Here is a 14,191-nt window from a genome sequence, read left to right as displayed (position 1 = left end):
TGGGAGCCATCAGGAAGGAAAAAAAAAAAACACCACCCGGTCTGTATCAACGACCTCGAGCAAACGCCATAATCTTCACAGCTGCCTGATCTTATCCATGCGTTCCGAGATGGAGACCGACCCATATGAAACCTCCCGTTGATGTTGTAGACAGAATCGCGAAAACAACCAAGGCCCATAATCTGCATAGATGAACGCCCATAGAATGCAAATTTCATACAGCAAACCATAAAAACGTAGAGCTTCTGAGCCAATGAGAGCAAGGGAAAGAGGAGATGGGAGATAGAAAAGATCAAGAGAAAAAGAAAAAAAAATATTGAGAAAAGAGCGATGGACGAGTACCACTCGAAAACATGCTAACCCTGTGACGTTGCGGTCTGAGGAATAGCTTGCTGCAGTCCGGCCACAATGCGCTCCAGCTCTTCCAACCGGCGGTCCTTTTCCTGAACCTCGCGACGCAGCCGCTTCAGCTCATTGCGCAAATCCACACCATTCTCTTCCCCTTCGGGAAGCTCGAGGGTCGGATCCTCCCCGGTGGAATCGCGTTTCCTTTTCAGGGCCACCGACGCAGTCACAAACGACGTGGTGCCATCCAGCTCGGGCGATGCAATGGGCAGCTCGGATGCATGCCCATTCTCGGTATGCATGTGGCGGCGGCGAAGGTGCTCCTTCAGGTTTTCTTGACGCGTGAACCCGTTGCCCGTGCTGCGATTACAGTCGGCGTACGGACACATCAAAGGTTTCTTGGCATTGATGTTCTTCTTATGCACTTCGCGCTGATGCCTCAGCAGACCGCCAGAGTATGTAAAGCCTTGGATCTTGTCGCATCCGGGTTCCATGCACTTGTAGGGGCGGTCATGTTTGTCCATGTGTTTGCTGCGGTGGCGATCCGTTAGCTTCCTCGATCGGGTACAACTGTTTCGCACACACATCAAAGGACACCAAAGGCAAACTTACTTCCACTCGCACGGACGGCGAAAGGTTGGGGGCGAGTGCTGGCACTCGGGATGGTCGCAGTAGATTTGGCCGGCGGCGTTCTTGGGCGGATCCCGCGCTCTTCTCACCGACAGACGCGGGCGCGTCCCTTCCATGAAATTCGGAGACAGCTGGTCGTTCATCTTGGGTGCTGGGGAGAGCGATTCTTGGGCAGTGACTAGAACAGAGGTAGGTCCGCCGGGACCTTCGCTTCGTGGACTAGGGTAATCAGAGCCGTCACCCATAGCGCAGCTACAACCCCGCCGTTCAATTGAGAAGGGGGGTGGCCGAGGTGGCGTGAGAAAACGAGGGGGTCGAGACGAGGCACAGACGATAGATAGAATGGTGTGGATGAGAGAGGTCAAAAGATGCAGAGAGGGGCGGGGAAGAAACTTGATATTGGCCGGACGGCGAGCTCAATCGCGTTCGGGTTTGTCACTGGGCGAATGGATGGTTGGTGGTTTGCTTAACTGGGAAGGACGGAGTGCCAAATTTTTCAGGACGGAAAACAAGGCATCTAGCAACGCTAACCACGTGACTGAAAGGGTTCTTGGCGGATCCGCCACTTGAAAGGGAAGGTTGGCGGTTGGGAATGATAGATTTGGAGTAATGATGATGGAGACCGGAAAGCGGTGCGACGCCGGTCTAGTTATACGGCATTAATAATCCTGGCCCTGGGCGCTTAAAAAGAATATGGTAGGTATGTAGTGACTGGTTTCAAACCCAGAAAGCACTCAGCATCATGCCTGCACACGTGGTATGATCGAACAGACGCCGTATTGGTATGTATCGAAGATGTATCACTGGCAGTTGAGAGCCCTAGTTGAGCGCCGAATCACGACTGTGCTAATGACCAAAGTTTGGGGGTTTTTTTTAGGCTGCGACCACTAGTGAGTCATGGCAGGCAGGCAACCAGATACTACTATCCATGATGCTGTGCCTCCTCTCTTTCCTAACAGTCTGGTACCAACTGCGTAAGGCCATCCGCCACCGGGTTGAGTGCCTCATTGCTGCCTGCCAATCAGGGCTTCACTGCACGTGGTTCCTCCCCCCCCCAGCCACATTGCCGATTTCGGTCTACTTTCTGTGGCGCCGCAGCGTCATGGGATGCCTTCAGCCAGACTCAACCAGATTCAGCCAGACGCAATCCCCGGAGATACCGGCATTGTACGCAGTCCAGTGTATTGGCACATACTACTCCGTGTGTAGTATTAATTCAGCTCCAGCCGGCGGGTGGAGTGATAGATAGATTCACCGTAGGTACCTTAGGTACCCAGCCCTGCGTTTCTTGCCCAATCCCGTGCCCGGCGTGGTCAGGCAAAGAACCTGCTTAAGCGCTGGGCCAAGGCAAATATTACCAACACGAGGGCCCGAGGAGATGCAGGATGTTGAGAGTGAGACGCTTTACGATCCACGCTAGAGAACTCATTCTACTCTGTAGTGTCTACAGGGGTGCCAATCCTGGTCCACCCTGACGGGATCTTCCACGTCTGACAGGCAAGATATACTTACCTACTAGATCGGTTCACTGTCGTACTGTGTAATCGGTCCCCCGTGTCAACGTCGAGATATCTGCCGCCATCCCTTGCATAGGCGACAAGTCACGCCCAATACTTGGACGGGGCGAATCGCCGGCTGTCCTTTCCCGGCCTCGTTTCGGGGCAGCGACCGACCGACCGACCGACTGACTGACTGACTGACTTTGCCAGCAAAGCCGCCAATTATTCATCGATCGTGGCTGCCTCGGAAGCATGGCCACCCACTACGTCACCTCGTCCACCTCGTCCGCTTCGTCCAACCCCACGCTCCATGGTCGTCGAGAATCTTCGATATCAGATCCTACCAGGCATCTTCATTTTCAAAAATAGCATCGTCAGACGCCTTGGGAGTTGGGACCCTGCGATGGGCCGGATCTCCCCCCCAGTGGCGCAGCGCCGCTACGACATATGCAAGACCACCCTGGTAGCTCCGAGATCTGCATGGACCACTAGTTAAAGCATCCTTCAGGGATCTGTACACTCTACACTGTACACCCTCCAGGGCATCCGGTGTCTCCGCGGTGATCGGACGCGCGTGCCGTCCAGTGCCGGGCTCCTTTCGGTAATCAAGTAGTGCTGAGGTGCAGCTGAGCCTGTCGATCGTGCGCCATGCTGCTCCCCCGGCTTAACTCCGAGTTCTTCAAGACAGGACTGTGGCTGAGCCTGCAAAGGTGACCGCTATCTACGAATGCTGCGGCAAGGATGGACCGTCGGTCAGATCCGCCATCAATCTATAAATGCCAAATAGCTGCCAAGGATGTGAGATACGTGGGTGCCTGTTCATCCTGCAGACGATCATCAACTCTGTTGAATCCTGCTGGGACTACGGGGCGGTGTGAGAACGAACGGCAATGGTTTGATTGGGATGCGGAACTAAACAGCTCATTCGACTCGACAATTGGCATTGCCCGTCGGGCCAGAGACATACGCGTAGACCAGATGACGGATACAGGCACAGTGGGCTGTGTTCGAGAGAGCATCCTCCTGCTCCCCAGTTGCGGAGAACCGGAGAACCACTGCATCGGCCGAGCAATGCCACAGAGCACGGAGAAGGATGAGGAGACGAAAGAGCAAAAAAGGCAGTCATGGGATTTTAGAATATTTTCGTGTAAATCAGTAGTGGCAACGAATAAAAATGTGTAGCATCATCGATGATGAGCCACCCTCTTCCAGCTGTCTGCGGAAATGCTGGGACTCGTCAGCTGCCTCGAATAAGCCGAACACGAGTGCAGCTGCGAGCCAGAAAGATTGCCTAGACATTCCACTGACTCTTTCCGACGGCAATAGTCGATGGCGACTAACCATACTGATAACGGGGCATATGCACTAAACGGTCGCCGCCATGGGCATGTCATTTCGCAGAGCGCACCATGCCCTGTGATCTGACTGGAGAGGATCACTTGTCTGAACGGCAGGAAACCGTGTGTAGCCCCTGTAGACTGGCCTCTTTCCATATCGATAAAAGCAATGCGAAAGAATCCGATGAATGCCCTATTTCCCACCAGATGGCTGAGGGTTGGCTCTCGCCAATGCTTCCCTGAATCTTACAGATGTCTCACGTCTAACGGTGACATGGATGACGTCGAGCAGAATCCCAGGAATCGAGTCAATTTGGAGTGACCTGATGATTCGATGGACCGTTGTCCCCCGAGCTTCGGGAAAGGCTGCAAGCTACTGGGCCCGCTCTAAACCGCAAAGGGCACGACAGTTCCCAAATCAATCATAGTTGCCCCCGACCTGGCTGGCGAAAGCAGTGGAAACGCTGCGCGTATCGTCATCGTCGTGAATATGCCCCGGCACACCACGAGTCACACGAATGCTAGCAGAGCTTCCGCCGAAAATGCTGCCGTTGTCGGGGACACCGGGCTTGTAAGGCTCCCGTCCACCGGACTCCACGTAGCGCTTCAGCCGATCCGACTGGCTGAGACTGGGCTGCTTGCCCATATCGTTAATACTCAAACCAGCAAGGCTGACACCGCCCTGGTCGACGCTCTTTCCATCAATGATGCTGGCGGTAACATCAGACTCAGTGGCTGCTACGGATTCGCCGGCAATGCTAGGCGCGCCCTTCACTCGGTTACCATTGGCTCGACGGGCTCCGGGAAGAGCGGGCCACGAGTCTGCGAAATTCTGGAACATATGTGGATATCCGGAGGGAATACCGACCCCACCCAGGGCAGACGAGTGCACGGAAGAGACATCGTCAGGGATGTAACCGACCACGGACCCAGTGTCATGGAAGTCATTGCGGTGACCGTTCCTTCCATTCATCAATCCGCTGGTAACATTAGAAGCATGGTTGTATGCCATCTGGAACCGCTGGGGTCCTCTGTAGGCCTGTTTGGGGCGGCTAAACTGGATCAGGGATTCCTGAAGGTTGGACAAGGGTCCCTCCACCAGACAATGCCGTTCCTTGAAGTGCTGCAGGAGGCAGTTCCACAGAGGATGCTTCGACAAGACCTTCGGGTTTCCAAGAATAGCAAGGCCATACTTGGCACGAGTGAGTGCAACGTTGAGACGACGAGGATCGCTTAAGAAACCAATACCCTGGTGGTCATTGGAACGCACACAAGACAGGATAATGAAGTCCTTTTCACGACCCTGAAAAGCATCGACCGAAGCAACCTCGATTTCCTTGTAATGCTCTTTCTTGAACGTGCCATTTGCTTGCATGGAGCTAACGATGTAGCTACGTTGACCCTCGTACGGCGTGATGATACCGATGTCCTGGGGCTGCACGCCGGCTTTGAAGAATCGTGTGACGATTTTCTCCACGTTTGTTGCTTCCGTACGATTGAGGTATGAGGTTCCGGATGCCGAAATCTCCTCGTTGCCCAAGTTCGACCAGAACATCATCGGATTATCGGCAATGGGCCAAGGGAAGTCCACATCACGTCGAAGGCGCTCAAAAGATGAGATACCGTTTTGCAGAGAACCCTCGTAGAACATGTTCGACGGGAACTCCGAAAGACATGGGTGCATGCGGTATTGGACGTTCAGACGGATGGGGGAGCAACCCAGGATGACAAGACGTTCGAAGAGCGACTGGTTAAGACCCGCCTTAGCCGCCTTCTTGTTCATGATGACAGGCCCCAGCTGTTGGTGGTCACCGACAAGGACAACCTGCTTGCAACCAAGAACCAAAGGAATCATACATTCTGGCTCAGCGGACTGGGTCGACTCATCAATCAAAACGGTGCGGAACTTGAGTTTAGCCAGGCGAGGATCACCAGCACCAACACAAGTACAGCAGATGACATCAGCGTTGTTCAAGATTTCGCGCTCCGCCGAGCGAGTAAGCTGCTTCAGTCGCTTTTCATCTTGGCTGGACAGTTCTCCAAGCTCGGCCTTGAGTTGATTGAGCTTGATGAGTTCGATGTTGGTATCGTTGATGCGAACCTGCTCGTGCAAGGACAAGAAACCGACAGGCGATTCGACGTCCTCTCGCGACTTGGCTGTCACACGTACTGTTTTCAAACCGGTCCGATGGATACGCTCGCAAAGTTGGTCGACTGCGACGTTCGAGGGGGCACACACCAACACTTGGCCTCCGTTGATCTTGGCGAGATGATAGATAATAGTAGCAGACGTGACTGTCTTTCCGGTTCCCGGAGGACCCTGGATCAGACTAAGAGGTCTCTGCAGCACACTTTTAACAGCATTGATCTGACTACCGTTGAGTTCAGGAAGTCCCGGGACGCTGAACTTCTTCGGCATCTGAGTCTTCATCGGCGCGGCTGCAACTTCATGTCCGAGAAGGCGGTGGAAGATGTAACCGGAAACGCTCATCTCGTCCACCGCAAAGGTCTTCATGGCAAGCTGCATACGGTCGAAGGATGTCGACTTCCAGACATAGTCGGCCGTGAAGTTGTGCGTGCACTCTGTAGGCACAGATTTATGATCACCCTTTGCTCGCAACTCAATCGTCACCTCATCAGACTGATTGTTCGGAATCTTGATGACATATCCTACTCCTTCCCACTTGGGGCGCAATTCACCGGTATACTTGAGGCGCATTTCATCTCCCACGGCCAACTTCACATCACCAAGCTCAAGCTTTGGCAAGATAAAGCTAGCCAGATGTTTGTTATTGAGACCCAGGTCCCAGCGCACAATGAGTCCGTCCTGTGACTGAGACTCTTTCAACTTGCGGTCGTAGTCGGCTTCGATCTTAACCAGCGGCCCAAAGATATTCTGGTATTGGAAAGCGTCATCGTAGCGAAGAAGCACAGGGGCCGGCTCATCGTCCACAGCCGTGGCCTTTTCCAGATCCGAAAATGTCGCCTGCGAGTTCTCTTTCCACATCTCTTCCAGCTTAGCAATCAACTGCGGGCTGAGGTGGCGAGCCCGGAGCTGTTCCTGGTCGGACGGAGCAGCCACCAGCCATGGCAGAAATGAGCGGTCTTCGATCAATGGTTGCCAACGCGAAGTGTCCCAGTTCATATCTTTGGAAGATGGCATAGCAGCGCATGGTTGTCGACATAACAGGACGACAACTGTGTCAGATTTGGCCGGAATGAACCCCAGAAGAAAGACGTTCTTAGTTCCGCAATTGTAGCATTCCAAGATTGTATCCCCCAGCGATGAGCCAGGATGCAACTGAACTTCCTTGTGGCGAGCTCGAACGAGATGGTTGACGATGTGGGAGGACGAAGTGTTACCACGGGCACTGCAAAACCACTTGCTGCAGGCCAGGCACTTAACAACGCTGCTGGGATTGTGAATGCCGCAATACCTTTCGAAACCCGCAACGTCAGTGAAGAAGTAGGAAAGAGAGGCTATGGTGTACTCACGCGCACGCATGTGGCGGAAGTTCCTTCTCTTCCTCCAGATGCCCTTGGTGGTGCTTGCTGCCAGCCGCCTGGGCACTGGTGGTGCTCTCTACATCGTCGTCTCCGGAAGCTTCATCGTCATCATCATGCCTCCGCGGACGAAAGTGGGAACTTGGGTCGTCCATCTCTACCGCGACCCTCTCGTCACCTACTGCCGCCATATTGATCTAGGAGACAGAGTCCGATGGCGAACTCTCGAATGTTGCTATCCCAGGGTAAAGGCAAGAAAGAGCGAAGATAGCGGAAGCGAAAGACGTCCAGTTCACCGAAATTGAGCGGTCATACACGGACGGGTCTATAACGGTCACGCGAGGAAGTTCCAAGAGCTTAAAGAGTGTGGAGGACACGACAGCCGTCACTGTCCGAGTCGAGGAGGGAGCAGGGGTTTTGTGTTAAGTTTGTCGGGATCACCAACCAGTGTGCCACAGCAGAGGGGCAAACTGTATATGAGGTGAGACTGAGGTCTAGTTAGGAACACGAAGAAAGAAGAGATTGCAAGCCAGGGGGAAGGGGATGACCGACCTTTACGCCACAGAGCCCTGCCACCACGGAAGAGCTTGACGCAAGTGAATGAATGGGGCGTGTGTCAATCCACAAGACCGGGTGGTGGATGATTTGCGATCGGCTCAGGCCAGCCATCGGAGTCGCTGCCGCCAAATCCCACACAGTCCAAGTTCCGGTGGCCAAGGCGGACCAGACCGGCAGTTTCCGAAGAAAAAAAGTTGCCCGCCTTTCTGGCTTTGCAGCCCGTCCGCTCTTCCCCCCCATTCCTCCAGTTCCACGATGTTGGTATGTTGCTGCTCGAATTTCGGGGCGGACTTCCTTCGCAAGTACGAGACATCCGTGCTAACTGCCCATCCAGCGTCGCCAAGCCCGTGAGCGTCGAGACTACCTCTACCGGAGAGCTCTCACTCTCCGCGATGCCTCCATCGCCGAAAAGCGCGCCCAGCTGAAGGCGTCGCTGGCCTCCGGAAAGCCCGTCGATCCCTCGGTTGCAGATGATAAAGCTCTGCGCGAAGACTTCAAGTACGATGAGTCGATCACCCCAGCAGACAAACAAAACAAAGACGAGGTCGACCTCGACGACGAATATGCTCTCACGTCGGGTATTGCCGACCCCCGTCCTATCGTGACCACCTCTCGCTCCCCTTCTGTCCGTCTGGGCACCTTCGCCAAGGAGATTCGTCTGCTTCTTCCGACCTCCATTCGCCTGAACCGTGGTAACCTCGTCCTTCCGGACCTGATCTCAAGCGCAAATGCTGCGGCGCTGACGGACATGATTCTCCTGCACGAGCACCGTGGTACGCCTACTGCGATGACGATCTCTCACCTTCCCCACGGCCCGACTGCTAGTTTCTCCCTGCACAATGTTGTTCTACGTGCGGACATTCCCGATGCTGCCCGCGGAACTGTGTCGGAGAGCTATCCCCACCTAGTTTTCGAGGGATTCACGACTAGACTGGGTCTTCGCGTGGTCCAGATCTTGAAGCACCTGTTCCCCCCGCGTGAGACCGGCAAGGTCGGCAACCGTGTCGTCAGTTTTGTGAACAAGGAGGACAGCATTGAGGTGCGCCACCACGTCTTCGTCAAGACCGGGTACCGGGATGTTGAGCTGGCGGAAGTTGGCCCTCGTATGACAATGAGGCTGTTCGAAATCCGCGGAGGAACTTTGGAGAAGGGCTCCAGTGGTGATGTCGAATGGGCTCTTACCCAATACACCAGGACGAGCAAGAAGAAGGATTATTTGTGAGCCAGTGTTTGTCTCGAAGACACCTGCGGCTTCAGCTGGCAGTGTACAATTATTTACGAAGGCAAAAGAAAAGTCTGATTTGGCGCATGGGGTGTTTAGGAAGGAGCTCAAAGGGCGGCATTTACATTTGGCATGTCTGATCGCTATTGTATACCCATCTGAAAGAAATTCTTATATTCCACTTTCTCTATTTGCCAGAACATCTTGTAGTCATTCGAATTATTCCACGAAGTACTACAGATAATCCAGAAACTGCCTTTACCACCTATACTTTGGTATTGATTCCCAAACCCTAATGCCAAGACACGCTAAGCCATTCCTGCAACACACCCGGAATATCTTGCTTTAAGATATCATAACATATCATATTCATCTTAGCCAAGCGTTGAGCCCTGTTCATTACGCGTCGGGCATTCGCCCCAGATACCACCCCCGCATTTCCTCTCCCAGCCCTAATGCCCCTGCCACCATCTCACAGGAACCGCCTGTCCAATAATTATAACCAATGGCACCTAACTTATCCCAATCTACGCTTAATATTATCCATGATATTTGTCGATGGAGAGCTCTCTTTATCTCAAATAGCTGCATATACTGGCTGCAGCAAGCCTACAATCATTACTATTCACTCTAATCTTCGTATATTCAGCAATATCAGAACACCACCGGTCAGATGTGAACGGCCACGGCATCTTACAACAGCGATGGTGGACGCTCTTTGTGACCATTTATTGGAAGATCTTGATTTATATCTTCATAAAATGCAGGTCTTTTTGCTAGACAAATTATGCCTGCATATCTCAACTTCTACTATTAGCAATACACTTCGTCACAAAGGGTAGTCGAAACAGATAGCACAACAAAAAGCAAAAGAACAAAATGCCAATTTACATAATAAGTATTTCCACGATATTGCGGAATTTCGGTCGTGTCAGCTTATATTCATTGGCAAATCCGGATGTGATAAACAGATAGGCTTTCAAAGAACAGGCTGGCCGCCCTCGGTATAACCCCAGTCCTTATCAAAGTTCCATCGCAATCAGCGGTACAAATGATCCAGAAACTGCCTTTACCACCTATACTTTCCTGCCAAGTCTCAAACCGTAACGCCAAGAAACGCTAAGCCATTCCTGAAAATACAGTATGAGATTGTTTCAGGCAACCCCGGGGTGAAACAGAAGCTAATCCGATTGAGGAACAGGAGATAACAGCAGAATCTCGGGCCATATTACAGCGCTGTGCCTACGGTGATGTTACAACGTCGAGACGCCCGAGGTCTGTTCTCTGGCGTTCAGCCGGATGATAAGAGCAACTATGGCTCGGTGGACCATGCCAAGCCTTCGACGGAAGATTGAATGGGCGTAAATAACATTAAATACAGTGCGTTAATAAGACAGTCGGATGCGAACCAGCTTCACCGCCTCAACTCTTTTCCATATCCCGGGCTACCTGCGAAAGAGCTAATGAGATGGGTGCATACAAATTCACGGCGATATATTACCTCATGAAGAGACAGCCGTCCGAGCCATAAATCAATAATAAGTGAACAACGCACAGCATTATCCTCAATAAGTTTCGTCATTAACAATAACTCGCCAATCCTAGCAAACAGGCATCCGGTGAAATTCAGCTGTAAGTTTATAACGAACGTAATCGTCAATACGGGTCGACCCGTTCGTGCAGACTGATCCCCCTTCTATATCCTCCATGTCTCGTATGAAACTGTCAATCCTTTCACCTGCGCCACTAAGATGAAGAATGCGCCCGATAGCACGATGTAGATCCAAAAGTTGGGCAGAAGGCGGCTCTATATTTCTGTCCGGGGTTATATAGAGCGTGCGGGTAACAGGAAGTGCGTGGGTTCGAAATCTGCGGTTTGAATTTACGTAGTCGATTTTGTACGTGTGTGGTAACTGATTCTGGACTGGTTCAAACGCAATCTCGAAATTACCGAACAATTGATGAAGGTCATGGGTCAAGGTAAGCGCGTTTATTGATCGGTCAATGTCAGTCCCCGTGATGCGGTAGAAAGCATCGGGGTTAAACATCTTCAGGATCTTGTGAGCTACTTGCTTTCGCTCAGTCTACAAGTCCTGTCAGCAAAGATTCACAGGTATAGATTAATGACGTACCAGTTTTGACTCTCCTGCAATGTCACCATGAGACATCAGAGAATGAGGAATTATATGCGCCACTTCTAGATATGCAGTGTTATCAGCTTCCTCCACCAAACGCTTTCCGTCATCATCCTCCACGTCTTCTCCGACAATCTTGTATCGCATTTCAGCCTCCTTAACGTCGAACTTTCGGGTCACGACACATCGATGCCGGTCACGCGTAAGGCAGCTTTTTCTCAAATTAGAGACACGTTGTGGGGTACCAATAGCGGATCCTGACAAATCGAGACGGGAAAGGGATGCCGGCGTAGGCTGAGGAGTCTTTGCGGCCAACGATTTAACTAAAAAAAGTAAGCATACCACGGTTCAGGTACGTATCAGCGACATACGTGGTAGGAAAAAATTATCCACCAGAAAACTAGCGAAGTTGGCCAAACTCTGATTAAGAGCATCTCGTTCTTCGGAAGTCCATTCCTGAACGCTGTGTAATCTTGCTAGGGTCTTAGGTAGATTGGCTTCCGTGACTTCAAGTCGACCATGTTCAATGTAATTGAAAAAAAGGACCAGAAACTCGTCTTCAGAAGAGACCTCTTCCTTCATAAGACGTAGTAATGTCATCGGTTTGTAATCCTTATCAGATGCCTGCAAAGGCTCGAAATGGTGAATGAGCGTGTCAAAAACCTCAATAGCTTCATCATGCTTTTCTGGCGCTAAGGATTGCGGTGCAGGATAGATGACCCCTTCCAGAGATGAACGATGCCGGCGAAGCGGTATAGCCATTGTGACTTTAGATTATTCTAGATCAGAATTATTCTTAGGCTCATTATGAATATATTTGTACCAATGTCATTTTAGTCGGAGGCTTTTCAAGGAGGATGGCAGTTTTTATAGTGACTGAAAGGTGCCCCATCTAGCCTTTACGGTTGATGTCGAGGAGTTCGGCTTTACTATCTTCCGTCAAAGAGAAAAGTTTATCACCACTTCAACCCATCTCCACCCATCTCCACCCATCTCCACCCATCGTCACCCATCGTCACCCATCGTCACCCATCGGCCATCGTTGCCTATCACTACCCTTCACTCTTCCAGTTTGGTTTAATACTTATTGAGTCGTTATTATATTACTAAGATGGAGCGCAATATAGAAGCGGCCCGTTCATCCAATCGCCTGCAAAGCATTGCAAGACGAACCAAAACTCATCCAGACGCGTCCGTGCGTAAGATTGAAGACTGCGCAAAGAAACTGGATCGAAAGACTGCTCTCAAAACTTCGGATAAGAATCGGTTGATTGCCGACGTGAAGTTGATAAAAGGAGAGAGACTATCTTCAAATAAAAGGACACAAGTGAAACAGGTTCTTTACAGGGACTTCCTAATCAGGTGCATCGAATGTGCGGAACTCGGTCCTAACGTTATGGTTCTCTGTTCGCTTGCCCTTGGTTTGACTGGAATTTATGGTCTAAACCAACTAGGCATGGAAGAATTCTTTCAGAAGTTGATAGCCAGGGGGAACTGGGGTTCACCAGGGGTAATGGAAATTACGCGATCTTACAACGTCCCCGACGCTACATTTTTTGAAGTAGGCAACAAACGTGTGGCAGACCTGGATATGGAATGCATGGGAGTGCAATATTCCGAGACCTTTCCGCTTGTGTCCACTATATCAACGGTGTTACCGGTCGAGATACCACCAGCGGTACTATCGAGTGATCAAGTTTCGGCGACATTCAACGTCAAATTGGATATGCCCTTCCAACCAGACTCCAGGGCCTCTCTGACTTTGAATTTCGAGATAGATAGGGAAATGGCCTGGCAGATCGTGCCTTTCTACCATCCAGAATCGGCTGTCATAGCCTCCGAAGTAGCGCAGACCCAATGAATACCTCAATATGAGACCCAGCTGCTGCAGTGGCAGTCTCATCCAGAGTTAATTTTACGTTGCGTTGATGAGTCGCATCATGTAAAATAATTTGCACAAGGCCTTTGGAAGTAATCTGAACATCTGATTCCATCAAATAACGTCCGGGCCCGAGTTTTTCGACTTCGCCGCTCGATTGTTCCTGAGTAGATTGTTTAGGCAAAGAAGAGCCGAAGGCGGAAAGGGATTCACACATTATCAGGCATTGTACACTCAAGGTAATAGCCAACAAGTGATGTCGTCTAAAGTTCGATTGTCTTTTTTAGATGCAGTTTGTATAAGTTCGCCCGAAAATGATTACCTAAAAAGCCGTGCTGAAGGTCGTCTAAGTATAGCTGCCCAACCCTGTGATCAGAGCCTGCAGATTATCTAGGTGGACTGAGGGTCTAATCACGTGATTGTGTCCACTTTAAGCAGCAGTTGCCTCGGCCTTCATTGACGATTATTCCTATTGATCCCTTCTGCTGAGGCGAAAAAATACGTCCGCGGACGGAAGAATGGACGCACCTAGGTATGTACTCCTTTGCAATCGAGGGAAACATGTACTTCATATTCTACTTTAGCTTTTTAACTCTCAGCTTTTCCGGGCACGATGGATATGCAGGATAGCGCTATCGCTAACCTTACTGTACTGTATGCACTTCTTGACAATAAATTAAGACTTCTGGTCTAGATGGCGAATTCTGAATGTCGAAGCAGGCCCCCGTATTTTACTACCGATTTCTAAATACTGTTAAATTGAAATGTCACTGTTCATACGTGGTAGCTGTCAATTGGTGTATTTTTCTGCAGCCATCTCAATGAGTCGCGGTGTATCACTAGGGTGGCTTGAAAGTACCTCATAATGTTACATTCCATGCTACTTCTGTCTCTATCAAAGGCTGAGATGACAGTGTCGGGAAGGCATAAACATTTATGCGAGGAAATATCGACACACAGTCTACCACATCCCTTTCCTGAAACTTTCCCGGGCCCCGCCTACTTAATAAGTATATATACGCTTAGCACCATATAACACGTCTTGATGATACGGTGTCATTCACAAACTCCCCATTTACGGG

General features: G+C 50.9%; 4 protein-coding genes across 4 annotated transcripts; 2 read left to right on the top strand and 2 right to left on the bottom strand.

Moving 5' to 3' along the window:
* Positions 1–140: 140 nt before the first annotated feature.
* On the bottom strand, positions 141–1,608 carry BO94DRAFT_285923 (putative C2H2 transcription factor). The gene is made up of 3 exons (XM_025606670.1): positions 1,507–1,608; positions 958–1,413; positions 141–876 (listed from the first exon to the last, which is right to left on the bottom strand). The coding sequence occupies exons 2-3, from the start codon at positions 1,218–1,220 to the stop codon at positions 357–359; spliced, it is 783 nt and encodes a 260-aa protein (XP_025471603.1). The 5' UTR covers positions 1,221–1,413; positions 1,507–1,608; the 3' UTR covers positions 141–356.
* A 6,520-nt stretch (positions 1,609–8,128) lies between these two features.
* BO94DRAFT_543096 (snoRNA-binding rRNA-processing protein IMP4) lies at positions 8,129–9,095 on the top strand (the record flags this gene model as incomplete). The annotated part of the gene is made up of 2 exons (XM_025613121.1): positions 8,129–8,134; positions 8,208–9,095. The coding sequence occupies 2 exons, from the start codon at positions 8,129–8,131 to the stop codon at positions 9,093–9,095; spliced, it is 894 nt and encodes a 297-aa protein (XP_025471602.1).
* Positions 9,096–11,166: 2,071 nt separating this feature from the next.
* BO94DRAFT_285906 (uncharacterized protein) lies at positions 11,167–12,099 on the bottom strand. The gene is made up of 2 exons (XM_025606669.1): positions 11,602–12,099; positions 11,167–11,553 (listed from the first exon to the last, which is right to left on the bottom strand). The coding sequence occupies exons 1-2, from the start codon at positions 11,990–11,992 to the stop codon at positions 11,216–11,218; spliced, it is 729 nt and encodes a 242-aa protein (XP_025471601.1). The 5' UTR covers positions 11,993–12,099; the 3' UTR covers positions 11,167–11,215.
* A 127-nt stretch (positions 12,100–12,226) lies between these two features.
* BO94DRAFT_531779 (uncharacterized protein) lies at positions 12,227–13,146 on the top strand. The gene has a single exon (XM_025610974.1). It carries the CDS (start codon positions 12,342–12,344, stop codon positions 13,089–13,091), a length of 750 nt encoding a protein of 249 aa, XP_025471600.1. The 5' UTR covers positions 12,227–12,341; the 3' UTR covers positions 13,092–13,146.
* Positions 13,147–14,191: the final 1,045 nt, after the last annotated feature.

The sequence above is a fragment of the Aspergillus sclerotioniger genome (assembly GCF_003184525.1).
Source record: "Aspergillus sclerotioniger CBS 115572 chromosome Unknown BO94scaffold_4, whole genome shotgun sequence".
Classification (NCBI taxonomy): domain Eukaryota; kingdom Fungi; phylum Ascomycota; class Eurotiomycetes; order Eurotiales; family Aspergillaceae; genus Aspergillus; species Aspergillus sclerotioniger.
The sequence above is the reverse complement of the archived record's forward strand: the minus strand, read 5'-3'. Positions and strand labels throughout refer to the sequence as shown.

Bases quoted from the DNA above. Each gene is read 5' to 3' on its own strand.
- BO94DRAFT_285923 (XM_025606670.1), bottom strand. From the start codon at position 1,220: ATGGGTGACGGCTCTGATTACCCTAGTCCACGAAGCGAAGGTCCCGGC. The intron at 877-957 runs GTAAGTTTGCCT...TCGCCACCGCAG, and splicing joins CGCCGTCCGTGCGAGTGGAA to CAAACACATGGACAAACATG.
- BO94DRAFT_285906 (XM_025606669.1), bottom strand. From the start codon at position 11,992: ATGGCTATACCGCTTCGCCGGCATCGTTCATCTCTGGAAGGGGTCATC. The intron at 11,554-11,601 runs GTATGTCGCTGA...TACTTTTTTTAG, and splicing joins GGATAATTTTTTCCTACCAC to TTAAATCGTTGGCCGCAAAG.
- BO94DRAFT_531779 (XM_025610974.1), top strand. From the start codon at position 12,342: ATGGAGCGCAATATAGAAGCGGCCCGTTCATCCAATCGCCTGCAAAGC.